This window comes from Diceros bicornis, chromosome 2, assembly GCF_020826845.1.
Source record: "Diceros bicornis minor isolate mBicDic1 chromosome 2, mDicBic1.mat.cur, whole genome shotgun sequence".
NCBI classification, from domain to species: domain Eukaryota; kingdom Metazoa; phylum Chordata; class Mammalia; order Perissodactyla; family Rhinocerotidae; genus Diceros; species Diceros bicornis.
In genome coordinates this window covers 55,880,999-55,899,907 of record NC_080741.1, presented here as the reverse complement: position 1 = coordinate 55,899,907, position 18,909 = coordinate 55,880,999, and the positions used below count along the sequence as shown (strand labels likewise).

General features: G+C 42.8%; 1 protein-coding gene across 11 annotated transcripts in view; it reads left to right on the top strand.

Annotated features, from left to right (window-relative positions):
* Nucleotides 1-18,909, top strand: part of ERC2 (ELKS/RAB6-interacting/CAST family member 2) — a 907,015-nt gene that overhangs the window by 799,846 nt on the left and 88,260 nt on the right. Inside the window, exon 18 of one of the 11 annotated variants that reach the window (XR_009222735.1) lies at nucleotides 8,960-9,177. The exons of 8 other annotated variants lie outside the window; for them this stretch is intronic. Coding sequence is in view for 1 of the 3 variants with exons in the window: in XM_058561394.1 (XP_058417377.1) it covers nucleotides 8,960-9,016 (57 nt within the window). In the remaining 2 variants the exon portion in view is untranslated. Of the gene's footprint in view, nucleotides 1-8,959; nucleotides 10,301-18,909 lie in introns of those variants that run through there. 2 more of the 11 variants (XM_058561394.1, XM_058561419.1) reach the window with 2 other exon arrangements.

Here is an 18,909-nt window from a genome sequence, read left to right as displayed (position 1 = left end):
CAATAGATAACTGCAGCTTTTATTCTCAATCTGACCTTCCACATTCTGAAACCAATTTGCCATAGTGTCTTGCCAGCGTCTATGCAAGGACTTCCTCTAGCCGAGTAATGTGGTTCTGATTAAGAACATCCTATAAGACCCAGGAGGCTCGCCTGGGAAGGAAACTGGCCTGAGACGTGAGTGGATTTCCATCCTCCAGTCAGATACATGATATTGAAGACCAGAAGGTATACGGAGTTTATCATTAGGAAGACTCAGAAAGAGAATTAAAGCAAATGGCTGACAAATTGGCTGTCTTTTATGCAAAGTTGACAAGCAAGTTGAGGTCTTACTGAAAGAGGATATGCAGAGCCCTCGGGCCAAATGGCTCCGCAGTCACCAGGCTTTTTGAAGTCTCTGCTTGCAGGCCACTGCTTTTAACAAGGCCTCTGCTGAACTGCCTCCTCATAAAGATGTGAAAGCTTAATTTTAACCTAAAATATCTCAGTTTCAACAACTGTGATAATTCATTCCTCTCAGTGCACGCAATGTTAGGGTGAAATGCCTGTCTTATGTACAAACGGTATGTTTTTTTCTCCCTATACTCTTATGAATTGGGTCATAAATGCTAAACCTTGCTTTATTCCACGGATGCCAGACCTTTCCCTGGAGCCCATTAAGGCACCAGCTCACCCGTGATAGCCAGGAGGTGACTCAGGAAAACTGGGGGATCTCACTTGCTTTCCTTGGATTCATGGAAGCTCTGCATCCATAGGAGGAAGGACGACTGTAGTGTGCAGTGTGCAATGGAATTTGGAAAGCTTGGAGTTTCTTTACCAAATATCTAAGAATCTACTAATAGTTGTAATTCTAATATGATTTTCTTGTTAATCTCTGTCAAACCATGAAATCTGATATGTTAGCCATGACTAAGCCGTGAAATTTGTCAACTTTGTCTGTGATTTACACAAGCTCTGTTTAAAAAAGAAAAGTCTTAACACAAAGTGCGGAACATTACTTCCCAGCGTGCTTTTCCCAGCATGCCACTAGTATCTTATGACAACAAATAAGAACACAGTGTACGCATTTCTTGTGCTGTTTCAAGGACCAAGGATGGATAAGATAAAACCCAAAACTAAATAATATATTTTCCTTTGAGGTGATAAAATATGCACATGGTAGATCGGCTTAGTAGATGTCAATAAGTATGAAATAAACATTCAAAATAGTTTTATGGTTTATATCATTGGGCATGATAAGCTTCCTTAAAATGGTAGATTATTTGCTTTTGAGAGAAAATAAATGAGTAAAACCTGTATTTTTTTTAAGTTATAGGTTGTATAATTAATCCCTTCAACATAGTATAGTGGCTATGAGTATAGGCGTTTTTGTCATTCGCTAGCTAGATGAATTGTGTAAGTCACTTCACTTTTATCCCTCAGTATTCTCTTCTGAAATATGGGGATGATAATACTGGGACCTACTTTGTAGATGCCTTAAGGCACAAAAAAGACACTATCTCTAAAGCACAGAGTTGGGCACACATGTCCTTTATCCATTTGGGCTACTATTATAGTTGATATGACATTATATAATGATATAATAGATCACTGGGTATCTTTGTTACCCAAAAGAAAATTGATTACATTAAGTTCATGTAATTGGGAAAAATATTTTTTATTTTACCAAAGGAAAACTGAGCAGTTTTTGAGTTTTTCATATGAAGGCAAGGAGAGCAGCACAAAGGAGAAAAGACATGTGGCAGAACTGAAGAATGGTGAGGGCAGGGATGTCTTTCTCTCCTATGCCTGCCAGATGCCTTTTTCCCTTAGACTCAAAGAAAAAGCATTCCCAGATCTTTCCCAACTGTCTCCTGACCTCTACTCTGTAGAATCTAAAATCAGATAATCGGATGACTTAGAACCTTGATGACTTTGATGACATATAGTCCAGTGGTTTTTAAAACATTTTTTTTTTTTTTTGTGAGGAGATCAGCCCTGTGCTAACATCCGCCAATCCTCCTCTTTTTTTTTTTTTTGCTGAGGAAGACGGCCCTGGGCTAACATCTGTGCCCATCTTCCTCCACTTTATATGGGACGCCGCCACAGCATGGCTTGCCAAGCAGTGTGTCGGTGCGCGCCCGGGATCCGAACCAGCGAACCCCGGGCTGCTGCAGCAGAGCGCGCACACTTAACCGCTTGTGCCACCAGGCCGGCCCTAAAACATTTTTTTAATACTAAATCTTGTGCAGTGCTCCAGGATCTAAAACAGACCTTCTCAGATACCTGTCAGCTAGATCTGTGAGACATATCCTGGGAAAACAGAATTGGGCCCATCTGTTCATTTTTACAGACAGTGAACCTCGAGTCCATGGAGTTCAGGCGATTTGCTACAATTCTCACCACTGATGTCTGAGAGCGGCCTGGCCATGTCTTCTTGCCTTACCTAGTTCCTTTGTCCTCACCCTAACTTCTTCCTTTCCCACACAAATGGGAGGAAAAGAAAAGCGAGGCATAAGACTTCAGGATGGCTTTAGTCAACTTGCCCAGGCTCTTCTGGCATCCTTGGACCCTGAAAAGGTCCATGAAGGTTGTTATGGAATCTATGAAACCCCTCCCACCACCACAAAATTCTATGCAAAATGTTGTGAATATGTATATATGCATTTTTCTGTGGAGAAGGTTCATAACTTTTATCAGATCTCTCAAAGGGGTCTGTGACCCTCAAAAGGGTTAAGAATGATTTCCTTATAATTTGTGTCCCTGAAAGTCACATTTCTAATACTGATTGTGAGCTGCAAGGTTAACAGTTACATCCACTTTCTTAACGTTTTAAGGCAAATGTAGCATATAACCCTGTGAGTGCCTAGAACCCTATGAGGTCCCAGGCTTGCTTGTAAAACAGCAGTTGGGTCCTGAATACTTCAGGTTGTTTCTGCAGCTTTAGTTCTCAGCCTGAATTCTAACTGGAGTAGATTCTAATGATCTTTGAACCTAGACGGCTCAAAGTTGATAAACTAATGCATATCTATTTACAATGCTCCTGAAAAGTACATTTTTTCCTAGATATGAACATTGATTTACTTGCTTAATTCTGCTTTGGTCCTGGATTAGGGTCGCCAGATTTCACAAATAAAAATACAATATGCCGGGGCCAGCCCGGTGGCGCAAGCGGTTAAGTGCGCGCGCTCCGCTGCGGCGGCCCGGGGTTCGCTGGTTCGGATCCCGGGCGCGCACCGACGCACTGCTTGGCAAGCCATGCTGTGGCGGCGTCCCATATAAAGTGGAGGAAGATGGGCACAGATGTTAGCCCAGGGCCGTCTTCCTCAGCAAAAAAAGAGGAGGATTGGCGGATGTTAGCACAGGGCTGATCTCCTCACAAAAAAAAAAAAAAAAAAAAAATACAATATGCCTAGTTATATTTAAATTTCAGATAAACAACAAATAATTTTTTAGTAGCGCTTTTGAGAAGGGGAAAAGATGGATCAGTTCTGCAGATATGCAAAGAGCCTTCTTTCAACCCTAGAACTTTAGTTGCAAAAATTAAGGGAAATTTACTATAAGTAAGCACAGGATCTTTTTGAGGTGATGGAAATGTTCTAAAACTGGTTTGTGGTGATGGTTGCACAACTCTATAAATTTGCTCAAAATCATTGAACCTTACACTGAAATGGATGAACTTGATGGTATGTAAATTACAGCTCAGAAAACTGTTTAAAAAAATTAAGGGATAGCTTTATTACAACTCTTGCTTAACTTTTTATTCTGAGTTTCAGGCTAAATTGAGAATATGATGAAAACCATAAGTTCACTTCTCAGAGTAAAGTATGAAAGCACCTACACCAAATTTTGCATAAAATTTCTAGATCTACTGAAGCTTATCTCTAGATGCCAGCTCCTGCTTAACCTGGATTCTGCACACTGTTAAAATCCTTTTCTGGACCTTGGGAGTAAGATTTATCCCTGGCAAAAGCAAGGAGTTGCTGCTCTTGGAAGTCTTATTCAGTCATTGACTATGAGGGTGACCTGTTGTGACACCTGCCACCCCAGAATGAATGACTTCAGTAGAGATGGGGTGGGGTAGGGATGCTTATGCAAAAGAGTGTGCCCTGAGAAACAGTCCTTATGTATCAAGAGTTTAGGACTAGCTCCTCCAGGTTAAATGACTAATTCTACAAAAGACAATTCTTTGTACAGTTCATTAGTCCCTGTGGACTTCTGCTAGAACCTTCAGACAAGTACTTCTATTTTTCTATTATCGTTTCTTCTAAACATTACTTCTTTACTAAAACAAAAGACAATAAGCCTAGAAGAACAATGGGAGGAGGGCCACGTCTCCTCAGAGACTCCTTTATTCTTGCTCTTTCTCCATTTCACACATGATCAAACGGTAGCCGTCAGATTTCACTGGCTGCAGGAGAGAAGTGAGGGCAGTTGGAGAATGAGGGGCCAGAAGAATGGGACAGCACATGGAGACAGGTGCAGAGGGAGGCTTCCTGGGAACTGAGGAAGCAGTGATGTCCCTATCTGATAATCTGAACTCCCCTAATGCACCTCTCCATCCCCTGAGGCATTAGAACTTCTAGTGAGAGAAACTGCTAGAATCGAAACATTTTCGCCCCAACAAAGGCCAGTCTTCCCACACAAACCACCCTGGTTCTTCTGACAGACTTGATCAGAAGTCAGTACTTTGAGGTGTGCAGAAGAAGTCTGCGCCTTGAAGCAAAGCCTCATTGGAACCTCACTACTGTGGAATTCCTGGGCTGGCCTCAACTAGCTGCCGGTGTGAAGATATAACTAATCAGCTCATTGAGAGGACAAACCAGTTCAAAGCCTGTCTTCAAGGTTTAACAATGCCTATGCTAATTAAAAGAATTCTGTCTTACCTTCTCATTCAAATCAATCCTGAAGGAAGGACTGCCAGCCCACTCTTAGTTACTGCTGGCATTTGAAAGAAAGTAAATGCCTTTCCTTAAAAAATATTCTATAAATCCATCAATTTTGCTTATTTTAAATGTCTTTGCCCACCTTTGTCTAAATAAGTGAGGCTTTACCATTTTTGGCTTTTTCTTTGCAGAGTGAGTTTTAGGCCTTTGCTGGAGGGGTCATTTCTGTTTGAGCCCAGCCTCTTCTCCCTTTTTGGGCTAAACCTGTATCCAGGAAACCCAGCAACAATCTTAAGGTTTCATTTTCTTTCCTGTGGAAATGAGAAGCTGAATACCCACTTTGGAACTCACTGTTTAGATGTCTGTTCTTCATTTCTAATTTTTCCCTCCACATCCTTGTCCTCTGTCTGGTCTTTAGGTAAACTATTTCTATTTGATACATGTTTTCCCACTCTGGTCCTTAATGGGTCAGCAAGTCTTATGTGGCTTCATGGCCCTGATAGAAGGCAGTATTGTGATCCTGGGTCTTTTTGTTTAGACAGCTCTCCTCACTGGATATTTTACATTGCTCTTGCAAAGTTCTAAGGAGCATAATGGTTTCCTCAGTCCTCACACTTTAAGTAGAAGACACCATGATACTATAAGGAGTCATATTTTCAAAGATGAGGAAAATCCAATAAATACCTCAGATGTTCTATTAGAGCAGTGGTTCTCAACCGGAGGTGATGTTAGCCCCGATTCCTAGACATTTGACAATGCCCAGAGACATTTCTGGTTGTCCCAACTTGGGGAGAGGGGTGCTACTGGCAGATAGTGGATAGAGGCCAGAGGACTCTGCTACACATTCTGTAATGCATAAGGCAGCCCCAACAACAAAGAATTATCTGGCCCCAAACTTCAATAGTGCCAAGCTTGAAAATCCTGCTTTAGAAGAATTCTTACTCTTTTTTCTTTTTCCTCAAGGCCTGGGAAAAAAGAAAGAAGATGCTCCATTTTTATGAATGCAAGTGTCCTGAGTTCTTACATTCCACACAGGTCTAGGAATTGGAGAGCACAAGGGTACCACTGAGCAGGGCAAAGTGCAAGGTCGAGGAGGCAGGTCTTCTGGTTCCAACAGCTGTCTCAGCTCCAAGGAGAGACAACGTTGACCAAAGCAGAGAATCAAAAAGTTACAAGGATGTTTAGTTTGTGATAAAAATCATTTCGCGGATTAAAGTGCTTCCTCTTGCCCATAAAATGGTGTGTTCTTTAAATAACTCAAAAATAGGAGGCATTTAACTGTGTTGTGAGCAGGAGGCAGGACTGCTGCTCAGAGCCACGGTCAATTAATTCCATCCTTGTAATCAAGACTACTCAAGCTGTAGGTGGTGGTGCTTTTCGTATTTTCTCCAGTGTGCTACTGAACCACTCCAGGTTCTAAATACCCCTACCGCAACACGAAGGGATTCAGGGAGTCTCCTGGAACCAGTTTCTCTCTCTACATCTCTTGGCTCCATTCTCCCTCACTCCTTCAGTCGTATCAAGATGGCGGCTCAGCTGGCAGATGGTACCTCCTCTCACACGCAAGCCCAGTTAGGAAGAGTAAGATTCCAAGATCCTCAGCAAAGTCCTAATGTGTCTCATTGGCTTTGATTGGGTCATGTGCTCATCTCTGGACCAATGCTGCAGTGAGGGGAATGCTAGGAGCTGATTGGCTGAGGCCTAGGTGACAGCACCAGCCCTGAGCTGGAGTGGAGCCTCGCGTGATGCACATGGGCTGAAAGTGGAGCAGACGTGTTACCTCAGTAGGAGGTATGGATGCCCAGGAGAGTAAATCTGCATGGGTGTGTACACACACTGACACTCACACTCACTCACTCTACTTGCTATTAACAGGCTTCGGATTCTATGGTGGAAGACTCAGGTCCTTGTTCTGGCTTTGCTTTTAATGCCCTGGCTTTGCTGTTAACTGGTTGCATAACTTGAGATAACTCCGTAACTCTCCCTGCCTCCTTTTTCTCACTTGCAACATGGAAGTAATAATACTATTTGGGTGGTGATGAAGATCAAACAAGTATCTTGGGATATTGAAAGGGTTGTGCAAACAAGTGGTGGTGGTGGTGTTAGGTGCAATGAATTCAGTTCAGCTCCTAGAGTCTAGAAGAATCTACACCTGCTACAACCCGTTCAGCTAGTCCGTGCCAGCCTTCGGAAGCTGATGTCTAAATTTATCCCAATCCTCATGGTTGCAGGTCAGTGTGGGAAATCATCTGAGGTCAATGATTGAAGTAATTGGCTTGCCGTGGATCTTGAAAAAGTCTCTCTGTTAAATGACATAATTGGTTTTAATTATATAATTGCGGCACTTAAAGTGTGGAGGTGAAAGGTTACTATTATATTTGGAAGTGAGATCGCCAAATGAAGCAAGGGCATTTAAGCCAGTGTTTCTTGGAATTTCTCTTTGTATTTTTTCAGAGGGAAGTCAGAGTAGGCTGGCCTTGGCCCTGGCCATTTTGGGATGATTATCCCACATGAGGTAGTGCTGGGGCTGCTCCCGGCATCATAGGAACCTTTGTAAAGAGACGGAAAGGGCTTCCGTAAAGACCTCATTGCGATCTGAAGTTAATGAGCAGTGGGAACTCAACTGTCAGCAATTGAATCTGATTGGGCATGGTAATTATATGATTGCCTCTGGTGTTTGCACATGCACGGGGATATTTTTATTGGAAAATACCTCATTGCTTACTTACTTAGTAAAGGGAAAACCTAAACAAATTTGTGTTGTCATAGGTTAAAAAGACGTCCTTTCTTTGTCTCTAAAATAGCTGCCTGCTCTGCTTTTTAGAAGTGAGAGTTTTATTTCTTTCCATGTTTACTCAGGGATGTTGTTTGCAGGAGTTGAATTATAGGATAATATTAAAACATAAAGGACAGCTACTTTGGACTGTGCGTTTTCGTAAAATGACCACATACTTATTGCAACGTCTTAAACCATCCCGGACAATGGTCTCTTTCATAATGCAAAGGTGGCTAGAACCCTGGGTAACATTCAGACTACTGGGACTTTCACAGGTTTTTCTGTTTGTTTTGTTTTGTTTTCCTGCATGGAGGCCTCTGACAAGATTGGCTTAATAGCTATCTGGATTTCCTTAGTTGCATAAGGCAAGTGGGAGGTATCGTGTCGGTGGTAGCCTTTTAGACATCAAAAACACCAAGGCTAAGAGGAGCAAAGTGCTCCCTCTGTGATTTCCCAGGGATTTGGAGGAAAGGAAAGGGCAAAGTGCTAGCCAAAGAGAAGAAGCCTGGGGGCTCCCACTTTGGTGATGCCAAATTACGGTCTGGTGTCTTGTTGTTTCGACCGTCCCCAGTGAGCGTGGCATGTCACTTACCTGTGATGTGGTGTGCAGAAAACAGATTGCTGCAGTTGGGTCTATTCTATAGCAGTTCAACTCTGTATTATTGTTTTTTTTCCCCTATCTTCTTACAGAAAAAACTATTTCCTCAGTTCTTTTCTTTCCTGAGATCCCCCTGAAGAGGTTAAAACACGACTGGATTATGGGGATTGGAGGAGCACCTCATGATAAGAGCTGCAGACTCCAAATCTGGTGCTCTGGTTGGGTTTGGGATTAAGGGCTGGAGAATGGCTGAGAACAAAGGGCTTTCTGCCCTCAGACCAGCCATGCTTTCTCATCTCAGAATCTTGCACATGCTGACACACCCCAGTCTTGTCTGGCTAACTCCGTGGGTCCTCCGGGCTCAGTGTTAAATGTCACTTCTTCCAAGAAGCCTTCCCTGACCACCCACACCCTGTCTGGGTTGGCTGCCTTTGTTTTGTGCTCCATGTCCTCTCTAGGTTTCTTTACCCACTGTCCCTTAATTGCTTGTCTCACTGTCCTAAATAGCCCATAAGCTCCATGAGGGCAGGGCTTGTGTTCATATTTGTCACTCCTGTATCCCCAGAGCCTGGCACAGTGCTTGATGAGTGTGTTCGGAATGGCTGGATGAGGAAAGGAACGGTGGCTGGGTGTCCTAGGGAATCGTGGTGTGTGCTGCCTGGGCTCCCTACCCTTGCTGTTAATACCGCTTTCTTGTTGCTTATAATTTTCATTGCCCCAGATGATCCAGCTCTGTCGGAGGCATGGAGGCACAGTCAAATCTCATGCTGTACATTGATCACCTGTCCAACCTTTGCCTAGAGTGGGAGCCCCCAGTTCCTTCAAGAGATCCAACTTTACCTGTCTGTAAAGAAGAAGAGGAGGAGGGAGACAGCGGGGAGGACCCGGTGGCACTTTAACACCAGAGCAGGTCCAGTGTTTACTCGTCCCCTTTTGGAGGTGGGTAACTGCAAATGCCATGGGGAGCTGCGTTTCAGAGAGACTCTGCATAATGACCTGGGATTTGGGGGTTCACGTGTACTTTATTTTTTGCTAGAGTGTAGGGGTTGCTATTTTGTGTTTAATTCATTGCCAGACTTTTGTCCATGATTCCCACCAGCATAGGACAAGAATCCATGTTTATCATCCACATGATATAAATTGTTGCATCCACCTCTTGTTTGTGTCTTGCTATGTGGACAAAGAGTACGATTCATTCATTGGTTCCTATTTCATGACTATTTTATTTATTGTTTGCTTTTCAAGGCCTATGATTTTCAATGGCCTTTCCTGTTTTCATTCTCTGGCTTTTGATGTTTTGAATCCCTCCCTCTGTGGTCAACTTCTTAGACTATAAGGTCTGAATAACTACTGGATAGATGAGATTTCATTTAGGCCCACCCTTCAGTGTTTAAGTATAGCCCTACACAATCCTGGGCTATGTCTAACCAGTTTTTATCCTACACAGAATGTGAGCCTATGACCTTGTAGGCCTCTGGCAAGAGGGCTTCCTACTGACCCGCAAGCTCCCAGCCATCCCTAAGTTTGGACTGCCTATTGTTGGTTGGGCGTGATAACAATTTCTGGGTGGATGGACATTTGCACGTGAAAACCACAGCCTCACATGTGGCGGAGCCAAGTAAACCCTCAGAGACCCCGGTTGCTTCTCGTATAGTGGTCTGTGCCAACTCTCCTAGGTCTGAAGCACATTCTCCCTCTGTTGGTTCTGAGTCTCTGTTTACTTTGCATTTTTCAGTTGCATTTCTGCTTTGGCACAGGAAGCATCTAAATTGGAATCTTTGGGGGTTCCTTCAAGAAAGCGAGTTTGAAACAACCTCTTCTTATAGAGGCGTATTCATCAACGCCGTATACTTTGAACCAAACAGGGACGGGCCTTGGTCAGCTTTATTCCTGAATTCCAAGGAAAGTGTAGTTTAATTTTCAGTTTTGGATTAGCACCACCGGATGCCTCACCACCTCATATCCTTTCTGGATTGAGGCAGGTAATTACTGCCTGCACAAATAAATCACATACTTTTGCAAAAAAAATCTTTGACATTTGATTTATAATTAAACTTGGCAATGCAGTCTCTGAAGTGTCTCGTCTTGTCTAATCACAATGATCTATTTCCTTTCAGAGTACTTCTGCATGCAGGGTTAGTCCTCTTGTTATCATCACATAATATGGTGAAGAGAATAATGTAAGAAAAGAAAAATTAGAAGAAATGATTGCCATTTTAGGTCAAACTCAAACCACTGATTGTTTCTATTGTTTTGTTTGGAAAAAAAAACATTCTCATCTCCCTTTATTGACTGATTTATTCAGCAAATAGATTTAAACACTGGCTCTCCAGGAGCCCTGCCTGGACCAGCAACTGCTTCCCGGCATCACCTGGGAACTTGTTAGAAATACGGATCTTCAGGTACCACCCAGACCTACTGAATCAGACACTCTGCAGGTGGGGTCCAGCAAGCTGGGTTAGAATGAGCTTCCCGGTGATTCTGCTGCACACAAAAGTTTGGGAACTCCTGGTTTAACACTTCTGTGAGTGTGTGAGGTGAGGGCATTAAAAGGAACATGCCTGTAGCCCTGCCATCCACGAACTTGTGATCCAATCATGGGCACAAGGCATAAATTCACCAGACAGGAAGGCAGAATGATCCTTATAAAATGTAAATTACATCATACACTCACTTCCTAAGTCCCTCCAGGCAGTTCCCTTTGTACTGAGAATAAATATAAATACTTGGCTAAAGCCTGCAAGGCCTGGCATGCCCCCTCCCCTGCCCACCTGCCCGGCCTTATCTGCTGCTGTTTTCTCCCGCCCCCAGCGCTCTGTCACACCACTCCTTCTTTCTGATCTTCAAACCCGCCTGCTGAGTGTGGTCTCAGCAGGAATGTAGAGGAAGGGGAAGGACGAGAGAGCATTGCAAAGGTTAAATAATAGGCTTGGTCACCGAAGTATTTTTTCATATGGTACAATATTTCTAAGCCAATGTCCCCGTTGGTTAATATATTCATATTTACATACATATTCATGTGATTATATATTAATGTGATAATCAATATTAGTGGCCTCATCTTGTAGCATAGCAAAATCTGAAAGGACTTGCCCAGTCTTTAAGAGAATATTAAACGTAGCTTAGTTTAATCTTAGTGTCATGGGTTTGATTGATTTCTCTCTCTGAGAGTTGGCCCAGCAGGCACTGTGCTCAGCCATACACTGGGAACTGAGTACAAGTGGCTGGAGATACGAGAGGCTGAGTGTGAAATCATGTGTGTGGCACCAGAACATTGATGGAGCCGTGCATGACTCTTGCTGTCTTTAGTTGGTTTTAGGAAAGATTGTGACCATGATCGTTAGGTTTTATCTTTGTAAAAAATTACCTGTGAATGCCAATTTTGATCTTTGGGATATTAAATGTACCAGGTGATTTGGGAACAAAGCAGCTATTTGGATTTTTATTGAACGTGAAAAAATAGTTTCTCAGCATTCTCATCACAATGAGGAAAGGGAAACACATATTTTAAATATGATTTGTTAAAAAAAAAAAAAAAAAAAACCTTGAATTTGAGGGAAAGGGGTTCTTAAAGATCTAGGACTGCTAGAGCCAAGACCAAGGGCAGTGGTTTTCTGTTTTTGCTTTTTGTCTTGGTTTTGTTTTGACTATCCACAGCTCTTTCTCAGCATCGGGCTATATTGTTTTGTAAGTGTAGCATCTCTGGTTTGGAGCATTGTTTGCTTTTTAGGAAACCTCTCACTTGAGATCTTCAGCAGAGGAGGGGAAGTTCGGTTTGGAGCTGCCATCACGGAAAGCAGGCAGTGAGGAAGTGCTCCTGGCAGCCTTTCAGTTTCACCTTGCCTTGTAGAGTCCTCCCAGGAACCTGAGGAAAGTCTCCTCCTCACTACAGAAGCTCCCTCACTTGCCAGGAAGCCCTTCCTATTGGAAGGCGAGTCTAGTCTGCCCCAGGAGGGTGGGAATGCACGTGTACAGGACAGACACTCCCTGGCCCTGCCCTCCAGGAGCCCACAGCCCAGAAGCCAGGAGACTTCAGCAAATAACTACACAAATAAAGGTGAAAAGCGCCTCAAAGAATAAGAGAGCTACAAGAGCTACAGGGAGGCAGGCTCCCTTTGTTGTTGGCAGGGAGGGCTTCTCTTTGGACATGAGGTTGAAGCTAAGAACTAAAGGATGACCAGGTGTTTATTCAGGTATGTGTCTAGGTTGGTGGCATTGTGGGGGGGTAAGGGAGAGTGTCCCCAGGGAGCTGGCACCACCTCCCATACTAGCTGGGACTCTTCCCATAGAGGCTGCCATAGCAGAGAATCTTCTGAGCAGCCACATGGGTGAACACACTCTAAGACTTGCTGCAGAGTGAACCCCGGTCTCTTCCCAACAGAGACTGAGATTTCCAAGTGTCTACTGACAACACCAACACCACTGTGCCCAGGCATGACACCAGCACCTTGGCGTTTCTTCCTCTGCCTCTTGTTGGTTCCTCCAACTCTTGCAGTGCCTCTCTCTGAGATCCTTTTTGGGGCAGCCTCTGCTGATCTCCCCCTTGAGAGCAAAGCTACTTGCGGGGGACTTTTACCATATCCTGGAAGATTCTTATGTGGCTTTTAGGGAGGCATTTTAAGAATCTCCAGAGAATCTTCCTGGGTGTGGCCAGCCGCTCCTAGGAGTGAGGAACTGTCTTCACCCACTGCCTTCTTGACCTGGATTCATCACTACATATATCTCACCTGTCTTTGCCAGGACACACCTTGAAGGAAGGTTCTCTGTTTTTTTTCTTTTTTTTTTTGTGACTGACACGCTGACTTTGCACAGATTTGGCACTCAGAAATAGTTGACAAATGAAAGAAGAGATCCTGCAAATCCAAAGGCCCTTACAGTGCTGAGGCCCGAGTTCAGGAGTGTGAAATAAAAGCGATATCTGATTCATTTATTTATCCATCCACCCATCTGAAAGCAGTTATCGAGGCCTTACTGTGTACCTGTGCAGCAGAAACACAATGGCTGGCACATGGAAAGTTCCAGTCGATGCTGGTTATTAGAGAGGAAGTGCAAATGCACTCTGGCTTCTGAAGCCCTTTGTGTTCTCGTCCCACTGAGTTTTGTAGAGACCCTAGCTGTTCACCCCTCTGTTGTCATTTTGGAGGGACAGTCCAGGGTACAGGCTCTGAGCATGTCTGCTTCTCTTCAGAGAGGCAGATCTCTCCCATCGGAGGGAACTCGTGGCCTGAGCTCTGACATTTTAGAGTGCCAAAGGACAGCTCACTGGTTGTCTGCACAAAGCCTGTGAACACGAAAAGACAGGGAGCCGTTGAACTTCAGGGTGGTCTAAGTGGCTTTTTAAAAAATTAACAAATTAATGAAGATAGTCATTTGGAGCACCTAGGTTTCCACTTGTTGAAAAAGGCCTATCCTGGTTCTGAGGAGACAGAGGATTTCTTTGATTGAAACAAAGGGACTGTTTCTGCAGACCTGAAAAATTTGAGGCTGGGGTCCCAAACAGAGTCTACAAGTCAATTCTGCCCAGGTGGCAGTTTGGCTGGCCCACACAGGATCCCTAAACCCTGCACATATCACATATAATCTGGCTTTATGGATTTGGGGCGAAAATCAGATAATCAGCCTTCAGGGGGCCGTGTTCCCACAGATTCTCACAGCAGTCCCCTTCCTCTCAGCCTGCCCCCTCCGGTTTATTGGTTGCTGATGTCTGCCTTGCTTACACCAAGCTCATGTCCCTCGTTCATGTTACCTCCCTGGTCCCTGTTAGGACAGTAAACAACCCTGATTAGGACATGCAGAAGAGGGCCTTGTGGACCACAGCAACATGAATGATGCCCAGGTTTACCTCTCCAGTTACCTGTCCAGATGCCATGTGGCCAGGCCTATAGGGTCAATGGCAGTGGATCATCACCCAATTCGAGCTTCTCATAAGAACCAAGTGGGTACTCACCCGGGCCCCACCTCAAGAATTCTGACTCAGTTGCTCTGGTGTGGGACTCTGAAGTCAGGTGCACGTGGACAGCTTCAGAAGCTTGCAATGTGGCTTGTGCACAGCTCTCTTGCCGAGTATTCTGCTCTCATCAGCACTCTTCTAGGCCCGTATCCTCTTCCTAAATTGGTCTTGAGCATCGTAAACCACTGTTATAAACATGGATTTAAAGAAGAGCACACATGTCAAAAGTGGCTTCTGAAAGAGAAGGGATATAATGGCAAAAGCAAAAATGTTTTTGTTTGAAATCCCAGATATATCAACAAAAATTGGGACTTGGGTAGGGAAGATGGTAGACACAAGCACTTGCCTTGTCTTATGCATGAGAGTGGAGAGGTACTTCTATGTCTGCTGCTGCCTGAGGTGGGCCATATTTGTGCTTCTTAAAGGCAGCCTGTTGTTTTCTTACTAGATGTTTGTGGATTGTTTTTTCTTTATGTCAATAAAGATAAGTCAATAATTTTGCCAGACTGTAGTCTTCGCCTCCTTTAAATTTTCCTGGTGTTCACTAAGCCCTTTTAACCTGCTACATATGTTTTCCATCTGCATAAATTTATCGCTTCTCTTCTTAGTTTTAGCCTTTTCTTCTGGAGCATCTGTTATCCTCAGGTTCTTCGCTGTCTAATGCGCATATCCATGATCTTGTCCCTCATAAATTACATCTCTATATTCTAGGATAACCTCACGAGTTTATGCTTTATTTCACTGATGGTATTTTCTGTGGTGGTGATTCAGCTCTTAGCTGCTTCTAATGCCAACTGTGACTCCATTATTGCATTTTTAGTGGGTGGGCGATGGTAGAAATCCCCTCCCATTTTGCATCCTAGCTATACTCCTCTGCCTCAGTGCCTCATATGATCTTTTAGACTGATGGGGAAACTGAGGCCCAGAGAGGGATATGATTTGCCAAAGGTCAAATCATATCCCTTGGCTCTTGGTGGAGGTGGGAGTAGAACTTGGGTCCCCTACCAATCCAGGGCCCTTTTTATTCCCAAAACTCCACTTGCAAGATCAACTCGGAGGTACAAAATAAATAATTAGATGGATAAAATCATCATTCTCATCAACCTAATCAAAATCTCACACCTATTAAGTGTGAGTATTCCAGCTGAGAATTGCTTGCCCTATATTCACTCCTCTTCTTTTACAGCATAGCTTGCCTCAATAAGCAGCTTTCATTAGAGCTAGAACAGGGAGAAAGTTTAAAGCAGTGGTTTTCAGTCAGGGGCAGTTTTGGCCCCCAGGTGACACTTGGCAATGCCCAGAGACATTTTTGGTTATCACAACTCAGGTTGTGTATGAGGAGGTTGCTACTGGTATCTAATGGGTAGAGGCTAGGGCCCATGCTAAACATCCCATAATGCAAAAGACAGCCCCCACAACGAAGAATTATCCAGCCCAAAATATCAATAATGCTAATGTTTAAAAACCCTGGTTTAAAAGGAACAAATTCTGTATTTTGTGTTAGTGAACTACATTCTACCTGTGGACAAAGCTCCTTGGGAGGCTTCAAATACACACACACACACACACACACACACACACACACAAAATCAACCCTAGACTGGAACAGAATGCCTCTTAAATACATGTGTGACTATTTCTGATATGTGTTTAGATGCTATTGTGACTTCTAAAATAAAAATTCATTTGAAAACATTACTGAATTCCTAGTAGCTTTTCATCATCAGGTGTTTTTCTGAATCAAAAGGTAGGAGAAATAAAATTACTTAGGGGGAGAGGTAAGCAAAAATTTTTGACCTTTAAAAGGAGTCTCTATCAAAATTGTGCTACTCCTGTCTTCCACAATAAATTTGAAGTTTGGTTGTGCCCTTCTTCAAGTAGCTCCCAATCCAAGGAAAATCCTTAGTGCCTGATGGCCCTCACCAGAGGCTACAGTGTTGGGGTAGATCTGGCAAGCAGACGTTTATGGTGGAAACTTTCCATTCTAGAATAGTTCCTTCTGAGGCAGGAGGAGAGTTAGGTCAGAGAAGAATGTGCCAGACAATATGCCCCTTTGTTAATCAATGCTGTCATCTTGGCTGCCCCTCTAGCAGCCTCATCTTCCTGAAATCTTCAGTAAAAAGGCCATTCAACAAATACATCTGGTATTGGCTAGGATTTTTCTAGCTCAGGTCTCACAAAAGGAATGGATTTAATCAGATTCAAAGGAGCATTAAGACTCATTATATAACAGTGTTACAACTCCGGAAGAGCTCTGGAAGGCAGATTGTCAAAAACCAGTTTCTTGAGCAAAACTTTCAAACAACTAATGCAAAGTAATTGAGTTGACTATGCCAAGGTCTGAAATCTTAGAGATATTGATGAAGCTCATTGGGACACATACTCTATTCAGTGCTTTGTTGGATTAATCTAATTACTCTTCATAGCAACCTATGAAGTAAGTACTGACGTTATGACCATTTCATAGACATGCAAACTGAGGCTTAGGCCCACTAGGGGACTTGTCCAAAGTCACATAGTAATTCTTCCTTCTTTAACCATTGGACTGATAAAATGGCCACACTGCTGATTTTGAATCAACAAACTATTATTTTAAGCTCTATCCCTTGTTTCTTTAATTGTAAAATGCAGTCCTTGTAAGACATGCAGTTATTATAAGAAATAATTATTTGAGTCAATTTTAATAGATTTGGCAAAGGCTGGTATCTATATAATAGTAACAGAAACACCAGGTTTGACAAAAAAGGTATTTGCAAGTTGTGTTCTCTGTCCTCATTTGCAGCCTCCATGCATGATAGGATGTGATTCAGAGGTCACTTGGAAGGGAGCAGAGTGATACTCAGTCAGGAATCAGACACTTTCATTAACAAGATGTGGCTTTAAGCAGGTCACATGTCTTCTCAAGGTTTTGGACTTCTTCTGGCACATGGGGGAGGTCATAGTTTATTCAACAACCATTTATTTGGCATCTATTACATAAGCAGATATGATGACAAGCTCACTATCTCTTACTGAGACTGTCACACAAATAATCCTGATGTACTGTGATCTGTTCTAGGGGAGAGATCTGTACCTTTATGAGGGGCTATGAGCACTGTAGGCTGCCAAGTCAGGCTGACACTAGCAAATGTTTATTGAGTGCCTACTATGTGCCAGGCTCTGTTCTAGGAGCGAGAGATTGCAAATGAATTCCATTTTAGGAGGTAGGGGGAGAGACAGTAAACCAGTAAACAAACAAACAAGCTGATTTCAGAGACCAGTTAATTGCATGAAGAAAATACAATAGAGCAATATAATAAAGAGTTACTGGAGATGGAGGGAGCTACTCTACCTGAGGTGATCAGAGAAGGCGACACTGAGGAGGTGACACCAAGAAAAGCATTGGAAAATGAGAACCATTTTCTAGGCAAAGAACTGGATGAAATAGCCTTGATATGTAAGGTTCTAAAATTCTATTATTCTTTCAAAAGAGAAGTTCAGATGTCAAGCGTGTGATATCACTTTTTGAGACTTGTTGATTTTTAATGGCCAAGCACATGTTCAATTTTTTGTAAATATTCCATGTGTACTTGAGAAGAATGTGGATTCTGTCTTCGAGAACACATTCTTTGTATGTTTTTTAGATGAAGCTTATAAACAATGTAACTGAGGGGCCGGCCCAGTGGTGTAGCAGGTAAGTTCGCACGCCTCTGCTTCGGTGGCCTGGGGTTCGCAGATTCAGATCCCGGGCATGCACCAACACACTGCTTGTCAAGCCATGCTGTGGCGGTGTCCCATATAAACTAGAGGAAGATGGACACAGATGTTAGCCCAGGGCCAATCTTCCTCAGCAAAAAGAGGAGGATTGGCAACAGATGTTAGCTCAGGGCTAATCTTCCTCACACACAAAAAAAATAATAATGTAACCAAAATCTTCTATATCTCTATTAATGTTTTAGCTGTTTAACTGCTCAGTTTCTGAGAGATAAGCATTCAAATACTCATGATGGTTGTGGATTTGGTTGTTTCTCTTAGTAACTGTATCAGTTTTTGTTTTATCTATTTCTAGCCTATTATCTTAACTGTATTAAATTTCTTTATCTAATATTATAGCGTCCTAGTGGGTTGTACTTGTTATCATTAATTAGTACCTCCCTTTATCCCTGTTAATGCTTTTACCTATAAATTGTATTTTGTCTGATAATATTGCTATAGCAACATCTTTTTGGTTAATGCATGTGAGTGTATGTTTTTTTCCATCCTTTTGTTTTCAGCCTTTGTGTGTCACTGGTCCATTTTATAAGCAACATAAAGCTGGATTTTTTCAAAAAAAAAAATCTGGTGTCTCTGTCTTTTCTGATGGGTGAATTTTAGCTATTTATATTTATTGTAACTAATCTATCTGGACTTAACTTTGTCTTCTTATTTTGCATATTCTATTATCATGGGTGGTTTTTTTCTTCCTTTTCTCTACTTTACTGCCCTTTTTGAATTGACTGTGCTTTCTTTATTTCTTTTTGTTTTCTCCTCTACTAGTTTGGAATTTTCACATTCTATTTCTCTTCTCTTAGTGGTTTGGACAGTATCTAAAGCAGAATTTGGCAAACACTCAGAGGCTCTTAATGCATTGCCTTCAGTTGGTTTAATAGCTGTCTCTAGTATCCTGACTACCCGGCGGTTGGGTCTTTAATGGGGGGGGATGTGTAAATGAAAGTGCGGAGTGTGGTCACTGTGATGATTAT